We start from the raw sequence: 23907 nt of genomic DNA on the forward strand, positions 1-23907 counted from the left end.
TTTATAATGGCAGTGGGTTGAACTATATAAATGACTTACTTTTATTAATGTGATAATATGTGTGTGATCTTGTGGGTTCCCCCCCCCTTTGCATCAAAGTCTGGAAATATTTTTATGTGTGCCATTTAAAAAATTAAAACACTGCATACTTCTATAAATTGACAGCATTTAAAAACCATCTTTACTTTTGGGGAGATGACCTACCTATTGTAAGAAATGGAAGAACAGCGGCAAACAGTGCATACCTTTTCAAAAATGGTTTGCAAAGTCAAAAAATCCTTAGTGGTAAGTCTTTAGAAACCAGGAAGCATTCCCTCACCTTTAAAAGGGTACGGTAATACAGTTGTGATTTTTGTTTTGAGGGACTTTGAAAATCCAACCGGGAGAGATGGTGTTTCTTGAAATGCCATTATTCCCACTCTTTTCTCCCCACGTTAGGTTGCTAAATTTGGCAAGTCCACTGTGTGCTCTACCAGCAGTAAAGGGCCACAGTTAAGTTTGTGGGTATGCATACAAGTGTCCAAAAAAGGGAGACTACAACCAACACATCCTTTATTTACTTGATTGAAAGTAATGGTACATACGAGGCTTAATAGAGTTGTCCTCTACTTTATTCTGACTCCAGAGTTGTATTCTGGTGCTTGAGACTGCTCAACTGCTGTTCTTGTCAGTGGTTGGTTTTCTTTCAGGATCAAGGTGGGTACTTTCGTATAAAATCTTATTTTTAATTCCATCTCTGGCAATTCTTTCCTGGATTCTGAGCTTTGCATAATTATACCTACAGTGGAACCTTAAAAGAACATGAATGAGTCATTTTAAATAAAAGTTCTTCTAGAAACAAGTTTGAAATTTATAGTAACAAAATTTAAGATGTTTGCAGATCTCTTCCCTTCTTTTAAGATGGAAAATACAACCATTTTAATTTGGAGTGCTATTTGGGGTGGTTCAGTGTCAAAAATACCTATAAACACATTTTAAGGTAGGTTTTACATAAATGAGGCTTTTTATCCTGTTTAAGCTTAGTTTTACTTCTAGAACCTCACCAAATGGAACCTTACATAGACTGTACTCTTTGGGTCTGGCTTTTGGGGGGGCTCAAAACATGAAATTCATGCAATGTGTTTTGTTAGCAGTTGTGAACATTCTTAAAGTAGCATTTTCGAGTGTGCTATGAGCAAGAAATGAGCTTCAGGCTAATGTTAAGCAGAAAAAAAGGTTGAGGCCTTCCTAAATGAATATCAAACATTTATCTGGTCATTTGACAAATGGCATACAACATGTCTCCGTAGATAAACTTAAAGGCACCCCAGCAGTACCATTTTGTAAACAAGTTTCCTTTAAAAATTAAAAACAAAAAAAAAGCTTCCCCACTGAGGGGGGTGGTGGGAGTCTTCTGGAAAAGAGCATGTGCTCGAAATAGCTAAATCTATCCTGATCCTGGATCTTCTTGAATTACTTAGTACACATACCAGCATCCTAAAGTCACCAAGATAAATCCTCCTACTCCAACGTCACATGATCTTCTAATCCTACCTGTCAAAAAACACAATCACTGTAATTAAGTTACACACTACCATTATTAGTCCATTTAGAAAATGTTTGTCATACATAAAAGAAAAACATACTCACTAGTTAGCAAAAAATGTCCAAGGCCAGCCACAACCGATCCTAACGAACCATACAATACCGAATCCCGTGCACAGGGAATGTTTTCAACATCTAAAATTCCTAGGAGCTTAAAGGGCTAGGATAAAATAGAATAGAAAAGAACCTGGATTGAACAAGGAAATATATTATTTCAGGGTAGTTCAGTTTGGGCAAAATTAAGCCAAGAGTATGTGCTCTGTGACAGCTGTGCATCTTGTTTACCATCTTTGGTCATCAGCTTTGGCCTGCAATCTGAATCTTTAAATGGGAAACCTTGACCAGAAAACTTTTTAACAAGCAGAACAGCTTACACCTAAACCAATTAAATTATGGTATTAGTGCCATAGTTTACTATCTGGTTTGGAAATAACATCCCGTAATGTTTACAAGCTCTTTAGGCGTTTGTAGGAGATGATCTGGGAACCAGATTAAAAAGCACCTGTTTTGCTAATTTGGGAAGCATAAAATGGGAAAAAGTAAAATTATTCTAACCATGTTTGCTTTATAACTATGTTCCAAATTGAAAAGGACTACAGATTTTATTTGTATTAAAGATGTGTGCAATATATCTCCTGTTTCCTTGCCTGTGATAAGAAATCGCACTTCACTGTATTTCTTTGTTGAAAGGACATAATGACCACACTTAGGGGACAGTAGGTGTGATGGGAAAAGCTGAAAATTCATAGGGTTTTGTCTTGGCTCTGCCACTTACTGCTATCACCTGTAGTGTATGTGTATTTTTTAATCTCTGTGGCCCTCCATCTGTAATAAAGGCATTGGTTAGGTGATAATTGAAATTCCTTCAAGTGCTAAAAATCAACTCTGCAGTCTTCATTATGGACATGGTCTTGATCCTGATTAAAAAGATACTGCCAGCTTAAGCTTCACGTCTTAATGTAAATGTCAAATGGAACTATTTTAGGGGTTTGGAAGGGCAGGACAGGTTTTTAAAGTCATAACTTGTTTCATTGGCATTCCTATTAAGGTTTTTTTTTAGAAAACTTAATGAGACGGTTTCCTAGAACTTGCTTAAAAGCAAGTTGTCAGCAATGTAGCTTTTTAAAAAAGCCAACTTGTCCATTTAAAGGTTTGTATGAAGCAGGACTTTAAGCCAAACACCTAAAAGGTAGTGTGAAGGGGAAAAAGACTGGAAGAGATGAAGAAAGGACCATAAAACGCCAAGTGAAGATTACAGGCTGAATTACGGTGTTCTTGATTATATTTTTTCCTGTTTGCTTCTTTGGCTCAAACTGCTGCCAGAAAAGAGTGTGATTTGGTTCGTAATAAAGCAAAAACTATTTTCCTGATTATTCCTCTTTTTAAAAACTTTGTTGTCCTTGTCCTTCCCCCACCCCCAGACATACCAGGTGCTCCTTATAGTTGTAGATGTAGTTGTAGACTTTCTTAGAGATTGGGGGATTTAATTCTGCTTCTAGGCTTTTCATTTCATTCAGAAAAAACTTCAGGGCAAGAAATGATGTGGAACACAGTCCAGTTCTGGTGGGTGGGAGGGTGAGCTACTCCACAGGCCGTCTGGCATTCTGTTAGACTTGACATTTCAGCTGAGGGCTAAATGCCCCACCTTACCACCCTGTCTTCCTAGGGGAGGACCAGAGGTAGTGATTAGTGCCCACTTTAGGTCTTAAGATGCAAGTGAGCCCGACACCTCATAAACCCCAGAATAGGAAGTCCTGATGGCTTTCACCTTTGGGCAGAGGGTTCTAAGTAGGTTGGCTGCCACACACCCCACACCATGGCTGCTTCATGTAGGTTCCTTTCATAGAGTCCTCTTGAGTTACTTGAGGATACACCTGAACCTGCAAGCAAGATCTTCCTGGGGCACTTGGACAAAATGCTTCAAGTATCACAGTTGCCAAATACTGAAATAGCACTGCTTAAGTCAGCTAGGAGACTAGAGGTTTTCAAGTTTGCCCCCTCAGATCGACTCCGGTCTGTGATCAACCATGGGATCGAAGTTTAGAAAATGTGAAGACTTCCTCTGACCTCCTCCCCTTCCAAAGAATCCACCCGATTGGGGAAACAGCTTTTATATACTGTTTAGAAGAAGAATAAGTGTTTTGGGGAATGGCTCAGTCAGCCAAGCCTCTATTTTTGGTTGGGGGTCATGATCTCGAGGTTGTGTGATTGAGCCATGCGGCTCTGCTTAGTGTGGAGTCTGCTTGTCATTCCCCTCCCAGGGCTCTCAAAAATCTTTTAAAATCATCAGTTTATTTTAGGGCACCTTCATTGGCACATTCGGTTAAGGGTCTGACTGGGTCGGGTCAGGACCCTGCAGCAAGTCTGCTTTGCAGCCTCTCCCTCTGCCCCTCCCCTCCTATCCATCTCAAATCTTAGAAAAAAATAATCAGCTTGTTTAAAAAGACGCCTTAACAAGTTGCATGTTTTTCAAAATGGAACCTTTTAAAACCCAACATGTGGATACAGGCCAAGGATGTTGCTGCCAAACATTCTCCAGTACATTTATCGGCACCACACCCAATAAAAACTAGTCTCGTGTCAGTAGTGGTGAGATTAAGATACCAACGCTGGCCTTATTAACCGATGTCACAATGTGGAGCTGGTGGGGGGCTGTTCGTGGCAGGCCCCTTACATCCCTGTTCACCTCTCACCCCCTCTCCTGAGCCTGGCTGTTTTGAGCTGGCAGGCTGGAAGGGGAAGTTGGCCAGACCCCCAAAGCCTGTCCTTTCCACGGTCACTTAACCCTTTGGTTCATAAATGAGAAAACCGAAGCTTGGGACTTTTCCCAGAGGTCACATCTGGGAGGTAACAGGACTAAGTACATAACCGTGTATCTGCAATTTGTATCCAAACTGGGTAGGAACACACAGACTGATTTTAAGAGCACTAGGCCTCTCTACTGCTGCTACTAACGGAGAATTTTCAGCCTTGGTTAAGTCCCTTCTAAGTAGTTCTACTTAGGATGCACAGGCTTTTCACATTTTTATTCCCTACGGAGTCTGCAACTTTAAGGTTTAACTTTTGCTTTCACAAAGTTAAGCCCTTAAACTAAGGACATTTTAGACTTCGTATAGTTTAAGTCTTTAAAAATTTTAAGATTTTTTTCCCTCAACGTAATAAGCTACACCCAACATGGGGCTCAAATTCATGACCCCAAGGCCAACTATCCAGAGCCAACTGAACCAACCAGATGCCCCATGAAATTTTTAAGCTTAGATTTAGAAAAGCAGCTTTTCCAGCTCACCTTGATGGAACTAAGGGATGGTCAGAAGAGATTTCTAAGCTGGGCTGCCAGTTTAAAGAAACATTGAGTTAGAGCCACCTCCCCTCCCACTGCCAAACGTCCCTGCACCAGTGCCCTTTCCTCTTTCCTCTCGCTGCCTAAGGGGAACCGGCCCCATCCTATTTAAACCCAGTCCTAACTGCAGTTAATTCCGCTCTTCACCACTCAAGGAGTTTGCTTCTAGTTACCCTTTCCTCATTTGCACCATTCTTCTCTCTGTAATCTAAACAACCCCATCTCTCTTGACAAACCTCCCCCCCCCCAGCCTCCTAAGTTATCCCATTTTTCCGCTCCCTTTCACTGCAAAACTAAAGTAATCTATGTGTTGCAATCCTCTCCTCCCTTTAATTCCTTCAAAAAGGCATTTATCCCTACACTCCACCGCTGCAGCTTGGTTGAGACAGACTGTAAAATCTACCACTCTCCATCAGCACATGTGGCAAACATTTGTTTTTGAAACATTTTCTTTCCTTGGCTTCAAAGGGTTGGTCAAGGCCGCCTGGTTTTCCACTATTTTCTGGCAGTTTTGTTGCTGTTCCCCCCTCTGATGACCTCTCAGGTTGAAGAACTGCCCCGCCCACTCTGAAATGTAGGGCTTTCAATTAAATGCCATTCCCAGGATGACAGACTCCCAAATTTGCAAATCACACCTAACCTCTCCCAAGTTTTTGTCTCCTAATTCATCAACACCTTTTGTATGCAAAAGCATCCTGAGTTTGGTATTTCAGAATTATTTTTCAGGCATCACTACTCAACCAATCTGCAGACCAAAAACCTTGATTCCTTCATCAAACCCATATCCACTGCATCAGCAAGTCCAGGATGTACATGAGCCAAATCATCCTGAACTTAAAAGGCTTCTCACCTCCACTGCTGTTACTCCCAGGCTACCATCATCTCTCACAGTATCTTAAAGCTCTTGATTTCACTCAGATGATTAGATCATTGTTCTCTGAAAACCCTCCTTGCCTTAAACTGCTGTGAAGGCCCTGCATGACCTGCACCACCCTCCTTTCCTATAGTTCTCCTGTCCTCCCCGTCTAGGTACACAGCTCCTCCTGACAAGTGGGATTGGTTACAGCGCAGCACACACACACTGCTTTTCTCTCGGATCTCTGCATGGTTGGTTCAGTAAATGAAATTCTGATTTCCTTTTTGTTTGATTCCTGCAGTAGAATGAGTTCCACAAGGAATATTTTGCCTGTTTTGATCAAGGCTGTGTCCTAAGCTCTTAGTTTAAGGCCTCATACTCAGTAGGTCCTCTATTTTTTGAATGGGTTTATTAGTAAATTTAGAATTTACCTGCAGCACTTTCTTTCCTAGTAGGCACCTACTAAATTCCATATTTTCAAGTTTCCTGGAGTACAAAGAATGGGAGCAGAGTATTTAAGGGGTCTATCAGTTTGGTAACTTCCGTTTTTACCTTAGGTTTTGCTGATGCTAATGATCCCTGGATTGCACTGGCAATGACCACTGAAAGATTCTTTAAAAAACTGCACGCTTCCTTTTCTGATGTTACTCTGGGCTCCTAATTCAAAGCTTGTTATCTAAATTTTTTAATCTCCTTGGTGAGCTTTGATACTAGTAATTCGTGAACAATGTTTATCAGACTTTTTTTAAGCCCCTGCCACACAAATCTGATGGCGCTCAGGTTTAGGGCTTGTCCCTATGCACTTCACCAACTATAGTATTTTGTTTTACTAATGATGGACCAATTAAACAGGTCAATATTATCCTTTCATTCAATTTTTTTAAAGGGCTAACCCATACTTAATGAGCCTTAAATGTTGGCAGTTATCTCCTATGAAAGGTGACATTCAGAGACGAGAGGGGTCCCAGTATTTATGTAGTTCGGGTGCCTCTTGGGTAAACTTGGTTACATTAAGCATCTTCCAAATAGTAGGTGAGGCATTAAAAACAAAAGGGACCAAACATGTCGAAACTGACAAAACGTGTTTTGATATTAAATCTGGAAATCACTTATCATCTACTCATATTAACCATTTGATCTTGACCAAAGCTACATGGGAAAGTTCCGGAAAAGCAGAAACTTGGGAGTAGAAACCTTTCGGAGCCGAAGAGGGCACATCCTAAATCTGGGGACGAGGAGCCTTCGGGCAGCGGGGGTGGGGTGGGGGGTGTCCCATCACCGAGCCAGTGGTAACCTCTCTCTGAGCTTACTACTGAAAAATGGTTTTCTTCTGTTTTCTGAACATCTGCTATCGGTCAAGCACCGAGGACGTGCACGGGGTCCCCGCAGGAGCTCGAGGCGGACGGAAACGAGAAACCTGCTGGAGATGCGGCGGGGAGGGGGGCCCGAGGGACAGGACGAGGGTCGCACGCTGGCGGGGTCGGCCCGGCCAAGGCATCCTCGCCGCGCGCGGCGGCGAAACCGGGCGGTTCACAGGGTAGCGCACGCGGAAGGGAGCCGCCGAGCCCGCCCGCCGCCCCCCCGCCCGGGCCCGCGTTCCCCGGGGCACAGCCCCGCTTCCAGGGCTCGCCGCAGTCGCGGGGCCCCCGCGGAGTGCTGACCGCGGCCGGCCCTGGGGGCCCGGGAGACGCGCCCCGCCGCCCCTTTACCTTCCCCTTGGTGGGCTCGCCGGGCTCCGGCGTGGCGGCCATGGCTTCCGGTGGGCGCCTGCGGCCCCGCCCCGTCCGCGCCGCGAGCGGAAGCCCCGCCAGCCCCGCCAGCCCCGCCCCCGCGCGCCCGCCGCCATTTTAGGGAACGTTTCTGCGTCTCCGCAGTGGCCGTGCCGAGCCGTCGCCTGAGCTGGGGGCCGTCTCCTTTGTTTAAACCAGCTGGTGACGCCTTCCCCCCGGGGGGCTCTCCGCAGCCCAAGGGGGTTGGGACCGAGAGAGGAGGGCGGCTCGAGAGACGCCCCTGCACCAGGATCCTCGGCGGGTCCGCCCTGGCGCCTCGAGCCCGCGCCGCTTCCCGCCGCAGCCCCCTCCTTCCGCCCCGACCGCCATTTCTAACCGTCGACCGCGGGCGCGCGCCTGCGTGCCTGAGCGTCGGGTGCGCGCGCGGGGCGGGGCAGCGCCGGCGGCAGCGGGCGCGCCGCCGCCGCTTTGTCCTGCGCGCGTGCCCCGCGGCCGGGTCGACGGCCCAGCCCGCCCTCAGCCCCGGCCCGCCATCCCGGAAGGCGGCCTGTGCTCGCTCGCAGCCCGCGTCCCCTGCGCGTCCTTTGTCCTTCCGGCCCCAGGACGCGCTGTGGGTGCTCCCGGCGGCTCCTCCCCGCGCCGGCAGCCGTGGAGCCCCGAGCGCCCGCCCCGCCGCCCCCCTCTGTCGCACGACTTAGTGGCTCCCAAAGAGCGCCGCCCGGCTCGCCCGAAGGAGACTGGGGACAAAATGGCGGGCGCGCCCGTGGGCGGACGTGCGTCAGGGCGCCCGGCCCGAGCGGGCCTCCGGGGCGGAAGAGGCCGGGCGGTGGCCCTGCCCGTGCGGTCCCGGCGCCCTCCGGGGAGTGCCCCGCCGCGGCCGCCGCCCGCCCCCTGCCTCGGCGCCCTGCCCCCGGGCCGCGGCGGGCCGCTCCCCCGACCCACCCCGGGCCCGCAGCCGCGAGCTCTCGGTCTGGAAGGTCTTGTGCCATGGAGGACGGAGGAATCCCGTTGTTTGTGGAAAAGTACCAGGGGAAACCCAGAAATCCTGTTTTTTTTTTTTTTTTTTTTTTTTTTTTACTGCGACTTTGAAAATCGTAAACTACTTTGTCAAACTTGTAAAGTCCTATTGTTTTTGGGAAGTATTTTTATGTTACTTCTTTGCATTAAAAATTTTCACAGACATTTTTATTTCCACAAAATAAAATCTTATTTTCACAAAAACTGCGTAATACTGCAGTAATACTCATGCATGTTGGTTTTTTTTTTTTTTTTCTTCACACTTTACAGAGAGAGGGTGAAAAGTAAAAAAAAACCCAACACACTTTTCCACCCTCAGCCCCGCCCGCCTCTCCTAAGGTGAAGTCCCCAGTTCTGTTGTGTCTGTCTCCACAGCGATCTTCTCTCTCCTTTTCTCCTTGACGGAAACAACGCCGGGGTTTAGGAGCAAAGTCTCCACAGCGTCCTCCGGCTCCGCACGCGGTGCATACACATCCCGCGCTAAGGTCTGCGTTCACTACTTTAACCATTTCACACTCTTGGACATTTTTTCATGGAAGTACTTTTTAGATTTTTCTCATTCATTTTAAAGACCACTCATCAGTCCTTCAAACCTCGTCTTCTGACTGACCGGAAATTTCCGTTTTTTTTTTTTTCCACTAATCCCCTCCCCCCCACCCCCAAATGCTTCAGCAACATTCTTATATTTCTATCTTGGTGCACGTGTTCAAATTTTTCTGGATTGGCCTGGATGGATTTCTGGAAGTGGCCTGATCTGAGGGGCTACGCATATTAAAACATTGAATCCCTACTGCTAAACTGCCCTCCAGAAACGGTACCAATTTACGTTCCCAGGAACTTTGTGTGAGAGTGCCTGTTTCCCCAACCTTTTTAACACCGCTTGTATGTTTTGAAGTTTCTGCTGATCGGATGGGTGAAAAGTGGGGTCTAACTGCTTTAAACTTCTGATAGGATAGCTAGTTTGAGCGTTCTTTGAAATGTTGATTGGTCATTCTTTTCCCAAGAATTTGCATATCCGTTTTGTGCGTTTAAAATTTTGGTTGTGTATGTGATTTTATTAGTTTATAGCAGCTCTTTACAGTTTTGGCTTTTCACTCCGAACAGTTGTTTCTACTTCACTTGGTTCTTAATTTTGTTTATGGACACTTCCTTTTTAACCTTAAAAAATGGAGTCTAATCTGTCCATTTTTTAATGACTTTGATCATGGGTCTTGCTTATAAGCCTTCTTGACTCTCATAATTTAAAAATGCTGCCATTTTGAAAATTATCTTCATGTGCTCCCTTTCTCAGTAATAACTTTCTCTTATTTCTTGAAAGGCCAACTTTTAGCATTATTGACCCAAGTTTATTTTATTCATTTTATTTTTTATTTTACATTTTTTCTTTTTGTCTTGTTTTTAAAAATTTTTGTTTTGTTATCTTTTTTATAGCTTTTGAATTGACTCCTTAGTTCATTTATATTCCACCTTTCCTGGTTTCTAATAAATGTATTTAAAGTTATAAAATTTCCTCTGAGAATTGTTTTATCCCATGTTATGTCATAGATTTTGACCGGCAATGTTCCTATTATCTTTTTTTCTCAAAATTTTAATAGTTTCAGCTTTTTTCCCCAAGTAAGTGTGGATATGATCTTGGGATTAATTTTTAGTGCTTTGGTTTTGTTTTACACTGTGGCACATGTATTTCTACTTTTTGTAATTTACTGATTTCTGTGTTACCTAAGAGATCGTTTTGTGTATATCCCATAGGTATTTGAAAATAATGTGCATTCCTTGTAATAGCATTAAATTAAGGATATTAATTATAACAGTATAATGGATATGTTATAAATGCATATGTAAATATAAACTAATAGCATACAATTAAGCTTATCATTCATTTTTTTGTATGGTAAGGGCATTTTCATTGCAAGCAACAGACTCTAATTAACTTAAACAAGAAATGTAGTAGGGAGATGTGGAGAAACTCGCTTTTGATAAAAAGTTGAAGAGCCCTGTCTTGAATAGCATCCAGGACGGTTATTGCGGTCTCAAGGGCAAGAAGTAAAGGAGTGACTCTTCAGGGTAACAGTGACAACAAGGAATGATACTTGACCTGTTCAATCTTATTCCCACCATGGTGCTTTGCTTTTTTAACCATGCTGTCTGTTGTAAGACTCCCTGTTTGTTTGGCAGTGGATGTAGTACTCTGAATGAGGTGGTGCTTTAGCATAGTGGATAGAGTGAGACCCAAAAAACTCTACCTGTTCCTTCTCTCATGGTAGCTATAAATCCTCTGGTTCACTGCCCAGAGTTTGTGCTTTCATTTTCTCTTGTGGGAGAGAGCATCTGTATCACTAATCCCATCCTAGAGAGCTACAGTCATTTGCTGGCAACATGATGGTAGGAGGGAAATGGGAATGTCATTTTAGGGGTTTGGCAGGGCTGTGCTGGCAAAACTCACTTTTCGAAGTTCTCTCTTAGACAATTTAGCTCTCTTTTCTATCCCCTTCCCTGCATCCTCTCAACATGGGTGCATCACATTTTAACCATGTTAAACCAGGATTCAGTGTGGACATTGTCATGATAATGTAAATGTTTGTAGCTGAGCCGTGTAGAGTACTAGGATTCCATTTCTTTTCTTGTAAAACTTTTTATTTTTTTGGAGTTAATAATTGCTTTATTTGTTTATTTGCTTAATTTTATTGGAGCTAGGTCTGACTGGCTCTTTTTTGCATAAGAAATCTGAATTTCATTATATAATACTTGGTTCTTGAGACAAATAAATATTATATGCTCATTTCTTTTTCGTAATGGCTTTTAGGAGCTGATTGTGGGCATCTCTTGTCAACTTTTCAGTGACTTCATGTTGATAGCTTAAAATCAGCTGTAATGGAATTATTTATGCCACGGAAATCAACAAATGCTGCAAATCAGGGCTTTTTTCTCTTCAGAGAAGTGGCTTACCAATACATCGCTGAACGCACCCATCACTAACTTTTCTCTCAGAATTTTTCTACTGAGTGAAAAAACTCCTACAGTGTAGTCAAACACATTATATAATCCGCCTGTCAGGATTTTTTTTTTTTTTCTTTGAAGACACCTCTTCTGGAGCTTTACTCTTTGTGATCCAGTTCAGAATGCTTCCTTTATCAGACTGATTCCCAGCCATCATCCTGAAGACTCTCATCACTTCTTGCTTGTGCTTGATCACCTGCTTCCTCAATTCCTCATCTTCTTCTTTGTTGGCTTACTCACTCATTTTGGAGGACAATATCCTCTAGTGACTTCCTGGAAAAAGGTTGCCTAGAAGATAAACGTTTGGGGATCATCCTGCCCCCAAATATTTTTTTCTCCTGTCAGTTTTGATACTTGGATAAAGTTGCATTTCTAGAATTATTCTCCCACTAGAATCATTATCTTTCCTGCAAATAAAGCAATCTCCTACATAATCATAACACCATTATCACACCCAAGCAAAATAAGCAATAATTCCATAATTTATCTAGAATGTAGCACATACTCAAAGTTCCCCGGTTGTTTGGAGAAGTTTTCTCCAATTGTCCATGCTTTTGTTTTTGTTTTCAAACAAACATCCAGTACTGCATTTGATTATTATATATCTTTTGTCTTTGTCTAGGATAGTCTCTCCATCTTATTTTTTCTTATGACATTGAATTTTTGGAAACTCTAATAGAATTGTTTTGCAGAATGTCCCACATTCTGGATTATCTCTTGGTATCATTTAACTTGTCTGTTTACTATCCTCTTTATTTTCTATAAACTGGAAGTGGAGTCCAGGGTTGCACCATCCAGTATGGTGGCTGCTAGCTTGATGTGGCTATTGTATACTTGAAATATGTGTGGGCAATACAACTGAGAAGCTGAATTTTAATTTAATTTCACTTGAAAGGGATCCCTGGGTGGCACAGCGGTTTAGCACCTCTGCCTTTGGCCCAGGGCGCGATCCTGGAGACCCAGGATCAAATCCCACATCGGGTTCCTGGTGCATGGATCCTGCTTCTCCCTCTGCCTGTGTCTCTCTCTGCCTCTCTGTGTGTGTGTGTGTGACTATCATAAATAAAAATTTTAAAAAAATTAAAAAAAAATAATTTCACTTGAAATAATTTGAATTTATATTTAAAACTCACACTCTATTTCATTATTGGAAAAATTTTAAGTGTGTTTGGAAAAACTTAGGTATGCAGTCTACTTTTTCAATGTTAAATTTTGTGAAATCTAAATACAGATCAAGTATTTCCAATGAAAATTTAGCATTTGAATTGAAATGTGCTTTAAGTGTAAAAATGCACACCAGATTTTGAAGACTCACAAAAGAAAGTAAAATATTAATTTTTTATATTTCTACCTGGTAGAAATACTAATACTTTTGCTATTTGGGCTAAATTAAGTATATTAAATAAATTGTACTTGTGAGTTTTGTTTTGACTTCATGTGGCTACTAGAAAATTTAATATTACATATGTGGCTCACATTATATCCCTACTGCCATGCACGGTCTAATAGCCTGATTAAATTCAAGTTAAACATTTTTGGTAAGAATATTTCTAGATGATGTTGTGTATTTCAAACTACATCACCTCAGGAGGCTCCTATGTCAGATGGTCCCACTGTTAATGATGCTAACTTTGGTTCCTTGGTTAAGATGGAGACTGCAGGAACACTGCAGGTACACTTCCCTTTTTGCAATTAAAAATCTATGTAAATATCCCAAAAATCTGTTTACCTAATGGTTTTGCCTTTTTAAAAATTTCCCTGCCTTGAACTGATGATTACATCAGAGGTTGTCAAATGGTGGTTTTCTTATTTTGTCAATCCATCTCTGTTTATTAGCAGGCCTTGATCTGTAAAGAGCTTACTCTTCCCCTTTAATAGATATACACTGATATGATTTTATGTAGGTATGTATTTAATGTACTGCAATTAATTGTAGTCATTCTTTTTATGTTCAGTACACTTTTACGTTCCCTGCCTCAGACTTGTAATCAACCATTTCTTCAAATAACTTTTTTTTTTTTAATTATTTATTTATTCATGAGAGACAGAGAGAGGGAAGCAGAGGGAGAAGCGGGCTCCTCATGAAGCAGGTAGCCTGATGTGGGACTTGATTTCAGGACCCTGGGATGATGACCTGAGCCGAAAGCAGATGCATCAGTGAGCCACCTAAGTGTAGGAAAAACATCCATGGAATTTTATTCAAGACCCTTTCCTAATACTACATACACACATTATTTCATCTATGTAGCTGATCACAGAATTTAAGTGTGATATTGCAACCCATTCTTTTCCTCACTACATGTTAGGACTGAATATGAAAACAAATGTGAAAGCCTTAGCTTTCATATTTGCAAAGTGAGGCTAGAATACCTTCCTGTGGTCATTCTCAACAGTGTGTATCAAGAATGTCTATTGTTCCAGGCTGGAGATGTCAGCCTTGCTCCTCCCAGGATTATTATCTCCCCCAGTAAACCCCCATCCCATTTTTAAAAATTTCAATCTTGGGGTGCCTGGGAGGCTCAGTTGTATGGGCATCTGCCTTTGACTCCTGTCATGATCCCAGGGTCCTGGGATCCAGCCCCACATTGGGCTCTCTGTTCAGAGGAGAGTCTGCTTCTCTCTCTCCCTCTGCTGCTTCCCCTGCTTGTGCTCTCTCTCTGTCAAATAAATGAAATATTTTAAAAAATAAATTTCAGTCATACCTCCCCAGTTTATTTTGAAAACCCTCTTTTCTTTCTTTTTTTTTTTTTTAATTTATTTATGATAAGTCACACACAGAGAGAGAGAGAGGCAGAGACATAGGCAGAGGGAGAAGCAGGCTCCATGCACCGGGAGCCTGACGTGGGATTCGGTCCCGGGTCTCCAGGATCACGCCCTGGGCCAAAGGCAGGCGCTAAACCGCTGCGCCACCCAGGGATCCCGAAAACCCTCTTTTCTGATATATAGCCATGTGAATTTGAGATTACCTACCTCAAAAGGCACAGAAGTCATCCATATTTTCCTATAAACTTATTAAACACTGATGAAAAAATACTTAATAACCTACTAACATATTAATATTCAAGCACTTCAACATAATTCCTTTTCAACTTTTACAATGATTTTTCCCACCTAAGCCAATAGGCATTTACATTTGGTGTATGTGTGCATGTGAAAACAGATACATACCTCAAACTGACCATAGGATAAGCTGGCCTGCATTGTCCTTCTTCCTGGATATATTACAATTTCAGAGATATGGGCATTCAAATGGGAACAAATAAGCTGAATTCCTTATGAAATAAACTAAGCATATGAAATTTAAGGCATATTAAAGATGCTAATGATTAATCCCATAAGTCTTTCTCTCTTTCCTGTCTCTTAATAGATAAGTGTGTACTACGGGTGGATGAATTAAAACACTTCTAATCTAGGGGCACCTGGGTGGCTCAGTGGTTGAGCATCTGCCTTTGGATTAGGTCTGATCCCAGGGTCCTGGGATTGAGTCCTGCATCAGGCTCCCCACAGGCAGCCTGCTTCTCCCTCTGCCTCTGTCTCTGCCTCTCTGTGTCTCTCATGAATGAATAAACTAAAAATCTTGAAAACAAACAAACACTTCTAATCTAGACTGTGAGCTCCTGTGGATGGGCTATTCACTCATCTACTCTTGCTCAATAAAAGGGCCCTGTTGTAAAAAGATGAGAAGCAATACAGGTGAATAGAAGGCATTTGTTTTTCATCAAATTATCTACAAAAACTTCCTGAAGAGATAGATTATTTGTGTCAATGAGCTCAGAGGTTGACCTGAGCCTTGACAAATTTTTCTTACCTCATTATGTTCTGTTGTGTGGGTCTACTCTCCTATTTGGTCCACTCTTTTTGTAATTGGGGCAACATGGGAGGTTCAACTGGTCTGGGGATACTTAATGTATTCCATAAACTGGCTGAATAAAATATTTTTATTTTTCTGCCAAAACGACAACTGATTTCCATCTACAACTATCCTTTTAAGGTAAGAAACAGTAAATCAACTGGAAAGACAGTGGCCTTGAGCTGTGGGATGTGATTTCAGTTTAACACTGGGATTGAGAAATGCTGAGCCTCACTGTGGAGTCGTCAAATCAGTGTTGGTCTCCAGCAATGAATGGATACAGCAGCATTGCATAGACTGCAAGGTACACAGTCTCAAAGTTGGAGTTGTTCTCATAGTAGGGATATTCATTAATATGTTGTTTTTGTGGATCAGAGCTCCCAAGTAGTTCAATTTAACTTCATGGTCTTGAACTCCATTACTTTTTCTTTTCTTTTTTTTTTAAAAGACTTTATTTATTTATTTATTTATTTATTTATTTATTTATTTGAGAGAGAGAGCATGAAAGAGTTTGAGAGAGAGAGTATGAGCAGGGGGGAAGGGTAGAGGGAGAAGCAGACTTCCTGCTGAGCAGGGAGCCCAACTCAAGGCTGGATCCCAGGACCCTGAGATCATGACCTGAGCTGCAGTCAGACGCTTCACTGACTGAACCACCCAGGTACTCTGAACTCAATTACTTTTTCTATTTAAGTCTTTCAGATTGCTCCATACGTTCATAGTTAGTATAAAATCAAATGAAGCAAAATCTTCTTTGGCAACTTTCCTATTTCATATGGAGTTTGCCACACTGTCCACCTTCCAATATCTGAAATGTTTTCATCAGTCACAGGTTTTCTGAAAACTTTCTGCAGTGGGTGGTGGGCAAGTGTTCCCTGCTAGGCAGTCTTCCTGCAGGCAGACTTCTGGCCCCGATGCTCCCTTTCATTCCTGCTCCAGTCTCAGTGGCAGGCTCAACACCATGTGCCAGGAACCTTTCCAGACCACCTGAACTTGGGTGAGCCCTTCCTTTTGTGAGCAGTGATATCAAATTTTGATATTTTATAAAATATCCATGTATAACAGATTGAAAATGTAAAAATCAAAACAGAACTGATTCATCATAAATAATTTGAGAAGTACTGCTTCTTATATTTGTTTTGTGTGCATACATTTCTTGGAAGTATTGCTAAAATGCAGATTTTATTCAGTAGGTCTGTTGTGGGGCTCCCAGCCAATGCTGATATGGTTGATCTTGGGACTTGACTTTGAGTAGTAAGACTGTGGATGCAACTTTGACTCACATGCAAAAGTGAGAATTCTCGCATATAAAAATGAGCATAGGGCAGCCCAGGTGGCTCAGTGGTTTAGTGCCCCCAGGGCGTGATCCTGGAGACCTGGGATCCAGTCCCATGTCGGGCTCCCTGCATGGAGCCTGCTTCTCCCTCTGCCTGTGTCTGTGCCCCTCTGTCTGTGTCTCTCATGAATAAATAAATGAAATCTTAAAAAAAAAAAAAAAGGAAAAAAGTGAGAATATTCATAGCAGTATGTCTGTAATATCGCAAATATCAAAAACAATCTAAATGTTCTTGAATGGGAAAATGGATAAATTAATTGTAGTGAAGTCATCAGTAACATATATATCAGTGAAAACAAACTAGATTAATATCAGTGTGGATGGGATCCCTAGGTGGCGCAGCGGTTTGGCGCCTGCCTTCGGCCTAGGGCGCGATCCTGGAGACCCGGGATCGAATCCCACATCGGGCTCCCAGTGCATGGAGCCTGCTTCTCCCTCTGCCTGTGTCTCTGCCTCTCTCCCTCTCTATCTCTGTGACTATCATAAAAAAAAAAAAAAAAAAAAAAAAAAAAATATATCAGTGTGGATGATTTATGAAAACATAATTTTAAACAAAATGTAAATCACACAAAAATATGTTAAGCATTTATATAAAGCTTAAAGTTATGCAAAATAATACAATATATGTAGGGGTGCATAACATAAAGATATACCTAGAAATGATAATACCAAATTCAGGCAAATATTTCTTCTTGTGGGAGTGAGGGGTGTGTCACTGAGGACAGGCTACTAAGAAGATTCTATTTTATTTTATAGTTTACTCCCTAAGCTGGGTGACAAAGGTAATTGTTGTATTTTATACCTTTGAATGGCTTTAAATATTTCATAATTACATTTAAAAAGCAATTTAAATTCATTCAATGTAAGTTTACCCAACTTAAAAAAATTCGTGAAGAAAATTTCCAACATATTCTATACTTTTCAAAGGTCTTGCAGGGTAGGGGCATAGTGGAGAAGTAGAAGAGCTCCTTTAAATTGGGAAAAGAGATCCAAAAGAGGAAAAAGGAGTGGTTTTGAGAACTTTTGCTATTTCCCCCCCCAGATTTGTTTACAACCAGTTACAGTCAAACTTGGGTACAGAGTTCCTAATCAATCATCACACCAACTGTTAATAAATGATTCCTGCATCATGCCTTTCATGAGCATGGTTATTCCAGCCCCAGTTCTATTACATAAGAGCTGACCACCCCCCTCCCCTCAGGCACCACCAGCTCCTGGCTGGATTGGTTGGTCCCCTCTGGTTGGTCTTTCTGCTTCCACTCTTGACCCTCAAATGGTCTGATGGTCTTTCCCGCATGACAGCCAGGATTATACTTTCAAAACAAATCAGAAAAGTCATTTATGTACTCCCAACCATCACTAGCTAGCTCATCATAGTATCTAGAATGAAGTCCATGGTCCTTAGCATGACCTCCTTGGCCTCCATAAGCTGCCCTCTCCTACCTTCTGACCTCATGTACTGCTCTCCCCTCGACCCTACACTCAGGAGGCCCAGCCTCCATATTGTTTATTCAATGCACAGCTCGTTCTTATTTCAAGGCCCAAGTGCCCTTTCCCTGCCTGAATTTTCTCCTGGATCTTTCCTTCCTACCACCCAGGTCTCTGCTCAAATGTACCTCCTTGAAGAGGCCTCCTCTGACCAGCCCATCTAAGGGGGCCCTCCTACTAACATTATTCTTGCTCCCTTGAGCCACTTCATTGTTCTTCTTAGCCCCAGTTGTCACCAGACATTGCATTAGACATCAGTTTATTGTCTACCTCTGCTTAGGCTTGACCATAAGCTCTCAGAGAGCAGGGACTTAACTATTTCATTCTGTGCTTTATCTCTAGGTGGTGCCTGGCACATAGTAGGTGGCTCATAAATCTTTGTGGAATAAATAGATGAATGAATCAGTGAATGAGCAAGCCAGAGACTTTTGACTACCTGCCGTGGCTGAGCTGACCACATTTAATCTTCTAGTTGGCAAAATACAGTAACAATCTTGACATAATTTATCACCAGTTTAGAAACCAATAGGTACTTGATAAAACATATTGGTTATTGATTATTCTTGGACCTTATGAACTCATTAAATAGCCCTCCTTTCTAACATATAGTTGAATAAGTTTGTATTAATAAGCAGGATTTATACATTCTCAGGAAATAATCAACATTTTAGTGCTCACCATGTTCTAGGTACTTTGCATATATTATGATTTCATGTCCTTTTTTTTTTTTTTTAAAGATTTCATTTATTTATTTATTCATGAGAGACATAGAGAGACAGAGAGAGGGGCAGAGACACAGGCAGAGGGAGAAGCAGGCTCCATGCAGGGAGCCCGGCGTGGGATTCGATCCCGGGTCTCCAGGATCACACCCCGGGCCAAAGGCAGGGGCCAAACCGCTGCGCCACCCAGGGATCCCATGATTTCATTTCCTATTCTATGTCATTTTTCCCCTAGCAACTCTATGAGACAAATGTCATCATTTTTTACAGAAGAAATCTGATATTCAGAGAGGTGAGCTGTTTGCCTAGCGTCACAAAGTTGGTTCCACAATCCATGTAGTTTTACATTCTACATAAAGTTGTCTATTTTTTTTTTAAAGTTGTCTATTTTTAAAAAGATTTATTTTATTTATTTATGAGAGAGAGTGTGTGCAGGGAGGGGCAGAGGGAGGGAGAGAGAATCTTAAGCAGACTACCTGCTGAGCATGGAGCCTGATGTGGGGCTCGATGTCATGACCCTGAAATCATGACCTGAGCCAAAATCAAGAGTCGGATGCTCAGCCAACTGAATCACTCAGGGGCCCCTACATAAAGTTGTCCATTGCATGGTTATGTCATTAAAGGGTCATTAAATGCACCACTAAATGTTAGTGCTAGGAGGAGACTGAATCCAGACTTCTTCCTGCACAGCCAGGAGATTGACTTGGGTATCTGTCCACTCACCTCCTTAACAGGAGAGGCTGTCTAATGGAATCATGAACCTCTTCCACCTGGCCTCTCTCTGTTCTAGGTATGTACAGCCCTTCCTATAGTTATTTGCGGATTCTGTATTTGTGAATTCATCTCCTCCCTAAATTTTTTTTTAAGATTATTTATTTATTTATTTATTCATGAGAGACACAGAGAGAGAGAGAGGCAGAGACACAGGCAGAGGGAGAAGCAGGCTCCATGCAGGGAGCCTGACATGGGACTCGATCCCCGGTCTCCAGGATCACGCCCTGGACTGAAGGTGGCGCTAAACCGCTGAGCCACTGGGGCTGCCCTCCTCCCTAAAATTTATTTGTAATCCCCAAATAAGTTCCTGTGTCATTCACAGCCACACACCGAGTGGTGAAAAATTCTGAGTTGCCCAATGTGCATGCTCCCAACCAAGGTGGAACCAGATGGTGCCCTGCTTTCTTCCATTAGCTGGAATACTATAAGCAACCCTTTCGTGGCCATGCTTTTTTGCATTGCTCTGCTTTTCATGGGTGATTATAATGTTTAAAGTGGCCCCCAAGTGCCGACTGGCATTCCTGAGTGCAAAAAGGCCATGAAGTTCCTTATGGAAGAAAAACCTATTAGATTATGCTTCACTCAGGTGTGAGTTACAGTGCTGTTGCCCACAAATTCAATGTTAGTGAATCAACGATGTATATTAGGTAAGGTGTCTCTAAACAGAAACACACATAAAATAAGGTTATGTATTGATTGGTTGACAAAAATGTTGTCACCAGAGGCTCACAGAAACCTAGCCCTGTATTTCTCCTAGGAATTTGTTAACTTGTTGGCAGTGACTTTCCAGAACATAACTATGGTGAATAATGAGAATTGATGTATGTCTGTAACCCCCTGTAGAGTTGTGTCTGGTTACAGAGGTCAGTAAGAGGGAGTGATGTTAAAAAAAAAAAAAAAAAGAGGGGGACCAACAAACCCCAATTCTGAAGAGAACTACTAGCTGTAACTTAAAAGTGTTTATAGTATTTTGTGGCTGGTAAACCTTAGTCAAATCTCTGTGCTTTAGTGACTGATCTGTCTAGAATGTAGGAATTTTTTTTAAAGGGTGGGTGGTGGGAGGGACAGAGGAAGAATCCTAAGCAGGCTCCATGCCCAGTGGGGAGCTGGACTTGGGGCTCAATCTCATAACCCTGAGATCATGACCTGAGTCGAAATCAAGAATCAGACACTTAACCCACAGAACACCCAGGCACCCCTAAAAATGGTGTTCTTGCTGTCAGTTTCTGAGGGCATGCTATAATTTTATTTTGACCTTTTCTGAATGCAGTGGTACATTGTTGCTGTTAAAAAGGGAGATAATTGTAGTTTAGTGGAAAGAGCACTCAATTTGGAGTCAGATATTCTGAGGATGAGTCAAAACTCAGATACCTACTGGCTGCATGATCTTAAGCAAATCTCTGACCCTTTCCGGCTCTCATTTTTCTAATCTGTAAAAAGAAAGACAATAAATAGCCAATATTAGTTAATCCACAATCCTTAGGTGTTACAAGGGCTTTTCATTGAAACTTCACATCCCTTGAGGGAGACATTAATTCCTCATTTTACAGGGGAGGAAGAAATTGAAGTCCAGAGAGGTTAAGTGACTGGCTCAGGATCACAAAGCTAGAGAGAACAGAGCTGGGTCTGTGAGAGCAAGACCTTAACCACAGCCCCTGACTCCATGGCCCTCACGACCTGCCATCTCAAACAATGCTGGGGGCTGGGTGGCATACACTTATATTATAATCCATAATCCATGTAAGATATTACTATTTTTTCACCATGATTAGCATTTTGAATGTTAGTATTTCAAAAGGGAGTTTTCCCTTAAGATATGTGGTTTTCAAAAAGTTTGTTGGAATCATTAAGTATGCTTTGTTCTTACAAGGACCAACTTTTGGTGGGAGCAGAGGATCAAGACCCATTTCTGATTTTAAATTGAAAGTGAATTGAAAAAGAGGATATTTAAGTGGACATTTTCTTCAAAGTGACCCTTTGGTGAACTTACCTTTTGCATTTAAAGATTTTATTTATTTTTAGAGAGAGCACGAGTAGGGGAGGAGCAGAGGGAGAAGGACAGGTGGACTCATGCTGAGCGTGAACTCTGACATGGGGCTCAATCCCTCAATGCCAAGGTCATGACTAGAACCAAGACCAAAAGTCAGATGCTCAACCGACTGAGCCACCCAGGTGCCCTTATCTTTTGCATTTAGAGTGGGATTTTTGTGTTTATATTTGAGGGTGATTTTTCAAAGGCACAGATGTGAAGTCGTAAGTCTGAGAACTGTTTCGCTGGCAGCAATATAAACTAACTACACTGTTATAAGAAAGACCAGAGGAGAGTCTAACAAGGCATCATACCATTCAGGCACCAGTGACCTTCTGTGCAAACTAACCCATCATCCCTTGGAAGCACCATCCTCTAAAAAAAGCCCCCCCCCGCCCCCCCCCCCCAAAAGCTGTCTCTAAGCGGAAACTAAAACTTTCTCTGGTGAGTTTCACTCATTCATTTGCTTGTGGATGTTTTTTGATCATCCACTGTGTGCCTGGTCCTCCTCTAGGTCAAGAGGATGAAGGAATGATCTAGATGCACCCATTCTTTTCTCAGGAAGCTATGAAATGGCACTGTCAGGTAGGGGTGCTCTCTGTGTGTCTGTCTGTCTGTCTCTCTCACACACACACACACACACACACACACGCGCGCGCACATGCACGTACCCCTTTCACGCAGTGGAGAGGAAGTTACCATGTGATAAGCAGTCCTCTGGAGAAGCCCGGTGGGAAGAAATGGTGGCCTCTGGCCGGGTCACCGCCAACTGAAGTCTGTCTCGCCAGGCCCTCATCCTGAAGATGACGATAACCCTTGAGAAAGACCTGCAGCCAGAGCTGCTCCCGGATTCCTGCTCCCGACAGGCTGCATGTGATGGTAAATACTTGTATTTGAAGCTGCTAAGTTTTGGCATAATTTGTTCTTCTACAGTAGATAAAAACTCTGGCATTCAATTGTTCTATTCGTGTCCTTGGCCAACCTCCAACGACCAGACAAACCTGAACATCCTCCCTGTGTGAGCTCAGAAGGAGACTGCCCGGCCCTGCTAAGAAACCCCACAGAAGTTTTTATGCTAGCCAATGTCTTCTCTGATCCTCAACACGACCCTATGATGTTTTCCTAGGGAGTTCTCTCCTTTTCAAACATTGTTCCATGTTAGGTCTTGGACCCTTCATGTCACTCCAGCTGAGGGGACATGGGGGCCACAGCCCTCCTCCACCCACAACCACTTCTCCTTTTCCTTTGTACCAGGGAGAGGGCTGTTCTCTCCTAATCTAAGTCCAGTTTCTTTGTCAGGAAGCTTCTTTCCATTCCCTATGTTCTCAAGCTCCTTCCTCATTCAACTTCTCCTTATCCGCTGGCTCAGCCCTATAACCAAGCTCCCATCTACCTCCTCTGGAAAAGAAAAATTCCCTTCCAGCCTCACATCCTGCTCTGCCTACTCCTGTCTCCTCCTCCAGGCAGCAGGATTCCTTCAAGTTGTCTGTTGTCCACACTGACCAGCTTCATGGCTGAACCTTCAGGTACTGCATCATCCACTCAGGCTGGCTCCTTCCCTTGTAGGAACTATTTATGCGAAGGTTATTCATGATCTCCTTAATGATAAATCCAGAGACTCCTTTTTATTATGGGAAAATAAGAACTTTGTGATGGGAAGTTTCAGACAGGTGCCCAAGTAGAGAGCACAGCACAGTGAGCCTCCATGTGTTCAGCTCCCAGTTAGTAGCTCCCACTCAGGTACCCACTGCCTCCCACCCCACCCCAGGATTATGTTGAAGGAAATACCAGGTATCGTATCATTTATCCCCAAATATTCAGCATATATTTCTTCTTAAAAAAAAAAACACACATTTTATTCATTTATGAGAGAGAGAGCGCACACAAGTGGAGGGAGGGGCAGAGGCAGAGGGAGAAGCAGACCCCCTCTGAGCGGGGAGCCTGACTTGGGGCTCGATCCCAGGACCCTCAGATCATGACCTGAGCTGAAGACAGATGCTCAACCGACCAAGCCACCCAGATACCCCTCACTATATATTTCAAAAACATAACTCTCAAAGACCATTTTCACGTATTTACCTTGGCCATCCAATCACATAGCTAACATTGTGGTTTTTTTTCCCCTAAACTTTTCAATTACATTAATCTCAGGTGTACAACATAGTGATTTGACAAGTCTATACATTGTAC

The 23907-nt window shown here is 42.8% G+C and overlaps 1 protein-coding gene and 2 long non-coding RNA genes across 12 annotated transcripts in view; 1 reads left to right on the forward strand and 2 right to left on the reverse strand.

Annotated features, from left to right (window-relative positions):
* Positions 1-535: 535 nt before the first annotated feature.
* COX20 (cytochrome c oxidase assembly factor COX20) lies at positions 536-7583 on the reverse strand. Of its 4 annotated transcripts, none has more exons than XM_077901381.1 (5): positions 7490-7569; positions 3012-3246; positions 1630-1744; positions 1470-1533; positions 536-790 (listed from the first exon to the last, which is right to left on the reverse strand). In XM_077901381.1, exons 2-5 carry the CDS (start codon positions 3090-3092, stop codon positions 652-654), a joined length of 399 nt encoding a protein of 132 aa, XP_077757507.1. In that variant the 5' UTR covers positions 3093-3246; positions 7490-7569; the 3' UTR covers positions 536-651. The 4 variants fall into 4 exon arrangements, with proteins under 4 accessions (XP_077757507.1, XP_077757508.1, XP_077757509.1 ...); XM_077901382.1 differs by lacking the exon at positions 7490-7569 and adding an exon at positions 3353-7034; XM_077901383.1 differs by lacking the exon at positions 3012-3246 and having other exon boundaries at positions 7490-7583.
* A 1604-nt stretch (positions 7584-9187) lies between these two features.
* LOC144316006 (uncharacterized) overlaps positions 9188-23907 on the forward strand; it is a 55608-nt gene continuing 40888 nt past the window's right edge. For 6 of the 7 annotated variants that reach the window (XR_013381752.1, XR_013381750.1, XR_013381747.1 and 3 more), the window contains exons 1-3: positions 9188-9341; positions 22232-22302; positions 22506-22596. This is a non-coding gene — a long non-coding RNA (uncharacterized LOC144316006). The remainder of the gene's footprint in view (positions 9342-22231; positions 22303-22505; positions 22597-23907) is intronic. The other variant, XR_013381751.1, reaches the window with a different exon arrangement.
* Positions 12914-22626, reverse strand: LOC144316007 (uncharacterized). Its single transcript, XR_013381755.1, has 3 exons — positions 22389-22626; positions 21064-21118; positions 12914-13690 (listed from the first exon to the last, which is right to left on the reverse strand). It is a non-coding gene; the product is annotated as an uncharacterized LOC144316007 (long non-coding RNA).

This window comes from Canis aureus, chromosome 6 (genome assembly GCF_053574225.1).
Source record: "Canis aureus isolate CA01 chromosome 6, VMU_Caureus_v.1.0, whole genome shotgun sequence".
NCBI lineage: Eukaryota > Metazoa > Chordata > Mammalia > Carnivora > Canidae > Canis > Canis aureus.

What these genes read in the sequence shown, in the direction of transcription:
- COX20 (XM_077901381.1), bottom strand. Translation starts at nt 3,092, where the DNA reads ATGAAAAGCCTAGAAGCAGAATTAAATCCCCCAATCTCTAAGAAAGTC. An exon ending in ACAACTATAAGGAGCACCTG is followed by an intron (nt 1,745 to 3,011) that starts GTATGTCTGGGG and finishes ATTTTATCCTAG; the next exon opens with CCCTTTAAGCTCCTAGGAAT. An exon ending in TGGACATTTTTTGCTAACTA is followed by an intron (nt 1,534 to 1,629) that starts GTGAGTATGTTT and finishes GTTTTTTGACAG; the next exon opens with GTAGGATTAGAAGATCATGT.